We start from the raw sequence: 6000 nt of genomic DNA, 5'->3' as shown, positions 1-6000 counted from the left end.
GGCATCTAGTATTGTCCTTCTGCCACTGTCTTAAAAGGGATTCTAAAGGGATTTTCTTTCCCTTGTTCCTCCAGCACTACACTTGCATTACTGGCCTAAGTGGATACTCACCAGCTGGCCGTGTCCATCACTACAGCCAAGTCTGAGAATTCCTGATTATACTTAGAGCCTGTGGAGCTGCTGACACAAACAGTCATTAGCAGACGACCCTTTTGTAACCAACTATGCTTTAAAATGTAAACTGTGGGGGCATTTTCCTTGCATTGTCCAGAAGGAACTTTCTCCTGCGTGAGCCTGGATTAATCATGAGAGAGCTCGTCAACATTCCACTCGTACATATTCTTACTTTGGTTGCCTTCAGCGGGACTGAGAAACTTCCAAAAGGTTTGTTTCAGGAATCTTGTCTTTGTGTTGCCTTGTCACAGTTCTAGAGTGTATGTGTGTATATGTGTGCGTGTTCTGATCACGACCAATTACTGTGATGGTGGGCTTGGGTGTTGCTTGGTGAAGTAGGGGTGCGATGGATGGAGAGGGAGAAAACTGTATAAATAAGTGGTTGATTGATGGTCTCATTTCTACAGGCACCCCTCCCCCACTTAAGCTCTGCCATAAAAGCTTAGCCACATAGTGCATGCGGAACACTCGCTTGTAGGGAAACATCAGCAGGTAGACTGCAAGTTATCAAGGTCCGTTTTGTTTATGCGTGTGTCAAACTTCAGGGTGGTCTAAATGGAGGATGAAAACATTTTCCCATTAGGTTTGCCGGGAATATAATCAACCCTACTCCCAGATGTCCAGAGTGTTTGCTTCTGAACAAAAATCCTTTCCATTTTCGGTTTCGGTTTTTCAAAAATCTTAGTAAATATTTTAGTTCCTTAAAAATTGGAATTAGAGAAAGACCCACACCATTTGCCTATATAATAAGGGCCTGAAGACAATGAGTTCTCAATAACTTTGAGGTTGAAGGCATGGTTTGGCTTGGCTACAACTGTGAAAGTTTTTTTTCAGAGCCTTTGGAATGTACCGGAAATAACACCACCTCAGGGAAAGGAAAGCAACTTAAGAAACTGACAGACACCTGTTGCAGTAGCAAGAATGTCCACAGTGATATGGTTTCTGGCCAGTGTATTATGAAACTGAGACTAGTGTATTTCAAATCAGGAAGAAAGACAGGAAAATACGTGATTTGCAAAGTGACTGGGGGCTTCTTTGAAATTTTTCTTTAAAGACACAATTAAGATTGAATGATATCAGTTAAAGAGTTTTCAAATTAAATGTATTCGAGTAAAAAAAGTTTTATGTTTTCTGATACTCTTGAATTAATTATTTTCCCTCTACGTTACTTTCCCAAAGAATTGAAAACGTTTGTATTGTATAGATAAGTGAAGGTATAGTATCTATATGTAGATGGGAAACGTAGCTTTACATTTTTCAGTTCACTAGAATTTCAGGAGCCACAAGGACAAGACTGCTAATGAGATACAACTTTCCTCATAAACAATCTGATTTCATAGATTTATGTTGTTTTGTTTTCCTTTTCTATCTTACATAAGCATAAAGGTATCTTTAGATGTATTTAAACATTGAATCGCCAACTAATACTTCAGGGTATCTCTAGAAAAGGAAGAATCTGGATCTTTTCAAACAGCTAATAATAGACAGAAAGACTTAACATTGGCTTCAGATTATTTTAATACTTCCTGACCATACAACGGATGTCCGGTAAGGTAGCACCTGAATGTTCACACTTACAGACTGTGCTAAGTCTTATTTGCGCTATTATAAACCACAAAGTTACATAAAAATGACATGGCTAAATGCTAAAATTTACTAAAATTCAGTATCATAAGGAGCAAAATAATTGATTTTGATGGCTCATGTCGAGATTGGGTACATTAAAAAAAGCCTACCTCTCTATATAAACAACCCCAACTCTAGATTCCAGAAAGAAATGATTTATAGTTTCCAGACCTTATAGGTAAAGCCCTTAATTCAAATGCACACTATCTCTATTTTGAAAAATTCAAAATATGGTGACATAAAGATAACAAAGCCAAACATCCTGGCTTTTAAATAAAGTGGTCAGATTGTTAATTCAACTTTGTTTATAATTTATTTGTTTATAACTTATTTACTTATAGATGGTAAAATTTAAACTAGTATGAACTTAACACCAACCCTAGCCAAAAATACCAGGCCTAGTAGAATAAGTATTCATTAACTACACGTATGTGCTCTGAGAATAAACTATCCTAAAAACACAGTCCTTAAAATTTTAAATGTGTTCATGAAATATACTGGCACAAAACCCACAAAAATATGCTATTATTTTAATACTACAAAGAGTAATAAGGATGTTCCACACAAACTATCTCAGTTACTTTCTCTATTCTTGACAGAGAATAAAAAGAGGGTTTTTTTTTTTAGATGAATACCTTTGTGCTAAGTCCTTTATCATGAATGAATCACAATAATGTGTTAAAAAATAGATTGACAGATTTTTAAATAGTGTGAGAGTATTTAGTGGATTTTTTCAAACTGTCCATATACCATTTCCTCAACAAAATTAATAACAGACTTTGTAGAATTAATAGTTTATTATTTTAATTTTAGTTGAGATTCCCAGTGTTCAAAGACAAGGGGGAAAATTCACTTGCTCTGAATCATTCCGACTAGTGATACTTTCAATGATGAACTCAATATCGTAACCCACAAGAGAAATATACAAACCGCTGTGTATGAAAGTAACCCGTGTTCCATTGCATACTCGCCTTAACCACATACTTCAATAATATTTAGTGCTTTATTGGGGAATATTAAGTATATGGAGGGATTTAAAGTCTGTAGGAGTATAGAGTTCATGTAAGCAGCACTAAGTTTGTTTAATATGCACAAAGAACTCCTGTCCAAACTCCACTTTTTAAATTACCCCATTTACTCCAATACCTAGAAGTTTCGAGTCTAAGTGGTTTATCTTCAGATATATTTGAGTAACCTCCTCTCTTAAATCATATGTATACAAAGATAGGATTCACAGATTCAACATATGACTAAGTCAGAGCAGGCACAGCTGTCATTGAAATCCAGGACACCAAGTCCTGCATGAATACTGACGTGCATTGAAAGAGCAACTCATTACGTGTCTGGGGAAACACAGTTGCTTTAAATATTATTGGCCTTAACAGAAAGAAGGAGCAGAAATATCAAGATTTCTGCCACATTTCCAGAATAGTAGGCAACTTCTCAATAAATTAGGACTTAAGGTCATGGGAGAAAGGGACAAGTAAGAGGAGACAATGGGGCCCGAAGAATGGGGCCCCACTCAGGAAAGTGAGTGAAGGAGCAGACCAGAGAATGCAGAAGAACTCCATGCGGCATGCTCAGGACCCAACTGGGCTTGGGGACTGAGCCTTTGTCGTGGCCTTGACCTACACCACGGTCTCCCTTCATCTAACTATACTGTATGCACATAGGAGCCCCAAGGACAGCTGGTTGGATTAGTTCAAGGTTGGTGCTCCCCAGGGTCACTGCAGCTAAAGGACTAGAGAGTAAGGGAGCTGAGATTATATGGCAACACACCATGCAGTCTAGGCTGAATAACAAAGGCAGTGAAGTGAGGACATTTAAGGCTTGGAAGAGAACATTAAGATCAAGTTCCTTTTCCTGGTCTCCAATGTCTTTCCATGTGTCTTTAGGGAGAGCACATAGTCTCTGTGAGCCTCTATTCCCTCGTAAAATGAAGATGTGCATACTAGTGTTCAACCTACAGTGTTATATTCTATGCTAAGGACTGTCAACAATTGGCAACATGTTCATTCTTGGGTAACATACACATTTTAGATGGATCTCTATGAGACCACATCTTAACCCAAATGAATTCCCCCAGGACAGGCAATTTCAGACATTCTAACAAGCTGGGCCAGAACTCCTACCAGCCTGTGCCCAATACCATTCCTGAAGGCAAGAACCAAAAATGTGTGCCGTGACAAAGAATGAATGATACCACAATAGTAAGTGACTGAGATTATCGATGAAGTTTATAAACTCCAAAGGCATCATCATAAAAAATAACTTGCATTTTATTATAACACCAGTAGAATAAATGTGTCAGTTTCTAAGATAAGCCAAATGATGAGCAATACTGAATATCCTCTTTCTTTGGGGAATCTGAAAATATTCCAGCACAAAGTGTTTTCTCATACTGAAAAAACAATACTGTATTCATGATGTCAGGGAAAAAAAAACATGAATATATCCCAAATGTGAGCTCTAATTTACTAAAAACAGAAAGGAGCAAGCACACCTGGCTTCTTGGTTTACTCAGTCATTTAGTCCTGTTAATCAGCAACTATTCAATCAGAAGCTGGCATGCCAATGGCCATGTGATGGAGCCCATAAAAGGGTAATGTCACGTCCTTCTCATCAAGCAGCAAGGATTCAAGTTAAGCTACTCTTTGGGTACAGGAAAGTGTTGTGCTCATTTTCATGTATTTGTTATTCATGCGGTCCTTGGATTGAGCGAGGAAATAGTGCTCTAGTTTCAACAGACTCCGGCTGAGATGAAAGTTGGATAAGAGAACGAAAGTAAACAGGAGACAGTCTGCTGAGTCAACAAATATCACTAAATACAATGATGTGATTTTGTCCGCAACGATTTGAAAGTGGATTTGTTTGGATAATTTTGAAAGATGGGCAAAGTGAACTTAACCAACTTGATCCTGTCTCTGCAAGTTGATATTAATGTAAATCTTATTTTTCTCTCTGTGAGTGGGTAGTATTATGCTGATGACGTGAAATAGCTTAGAGTTAAAAGACAGGAACTTTAAACCAGGCTTCGCCTTGAAGGTCAGTTCTATCACTTCCTACTTTCGTCATGTTTAGACAAGTTACTTAGCCATCCTTAGCCTCCATTCCTCATCTGCAAATGAGAATAATAATAGTATCGGCCGTTATGTTTGTTGTGATAAATGAGATAATGAATGAAAAGTCTAATTCATAGCCCATAGGTTCTTAATTCTGGATGCTAAAATTATTAAAAATAGAGTTAAACATGACCCAAGACTGCCAGGCCACTGTACACGATGGGAAGGCGTTACTCCAATAAAGGTTCTTCCTAATACCTCACGGATATCTCCGTGAATGTCAAGACACTGTAACATTTACTTCCTTGATCTTAACTGATCTCCACAGTTTGTAAAAATATTAATAGTACGTCTATTACTTCTGTCACTTTGGAAATATCAAGTGAGAAGAAACTAATGAATCAATCTATTTTCTTACAACACATGGCCATGAAGAATCATTTCGAAAATACAAAATACAGAAAATCTTGAAATAGAAAAAAATCATTCCAACTTCCAAGACTGTTAATGCAATGGTATATTTTGTTCCATTTTTTCTATGCATCATAAAAAACTGTTTATACAATTCTGCTACCTGCCATTTCTACTTAACACAAATGCACGAGCATATTCTATATTATCTATACTCTTTAAAATGCTCTTTGTAGTGACTGTAAATAATATCCTGTTTAGACAAGCGTCACTGATACGTGTTTAATAGCTGCCTGAGACAAAAAAAAAAAAAAAAAAAAAACCCTCATTTGTTGCATTCGTTGATTTCTGTAGAGTAAATGCTCTGACCACAGTCGATTTCAAGCAAAGGACGAATACTGAATTGGGAAGAGATGTGCCGTAGCATGCCTTTACATACTATTTCTACTGTACAGATACATTGAATGTAAATTACTTCAAGAGAATAGATAATAGTACATTGTAGTAAAATAACTAGGAAGCGATCCATTTTGAGTATTATTACTTTGTTTTTGACATGATTTAATTATAATTTTTTTATTTTAATTTGTTAACCTGACTTAACACACAAGGTTAACATTAGTTTGAGGTGTACAACAGAGTGACTCAACTTCTCTAAACGCTATGCTCTGCCTGCCACAAGTGTAGCAAGTGACCCTCTGTCACCTAAATTTATATAATTTGGTTT

The 6000-nt window shown here is 36.9% G+C and overlaps 1 protein-coding gene across 2 annotated transcripts in view; it reads left to right on the top strand.

Moving 5' to 3' along the window:
* Window positions 1-273: 273 nt before the first annotated feature.
* MUSK (muscle associated receptor tyrosine kinase) overlaps window positions 274-6000 on the top strand; it is a 91159-nt gene continuing 85432 nt past the window's right edge. For both annotated transcript variants that reach the window (XM_059412229.1, XM_059412228.1), the window contains exon 1: window positions 274-384. In XM_059412229.1, coding sequence (XP_059268212.1) covers window positions 306-384 — 79 coding nt within the window. In that variant the 5' untranslated portion in view covers window positions 274-305. The remainder of the gene's footprint in view (window positions 385-6000) is intronic.

This window comes from Mustela nigripes, chromosome 9, assembly GCF_022355385.1.
Source record: "Mustela nigripes isolate SB6536 chromosome 9, MUSNIG.SB6536, whole genome shotgun sequence".
In the NCBI taxonomy this organism is placed as follows: Eukaryota; Metazoa; Chordata; class Mammalia; order Carnivora; family Mustelidae; genus Mustela; species Mustela nigripes.
This window is presented reverse-complemented; position numbering and strand designations above follow the sequence as displayed.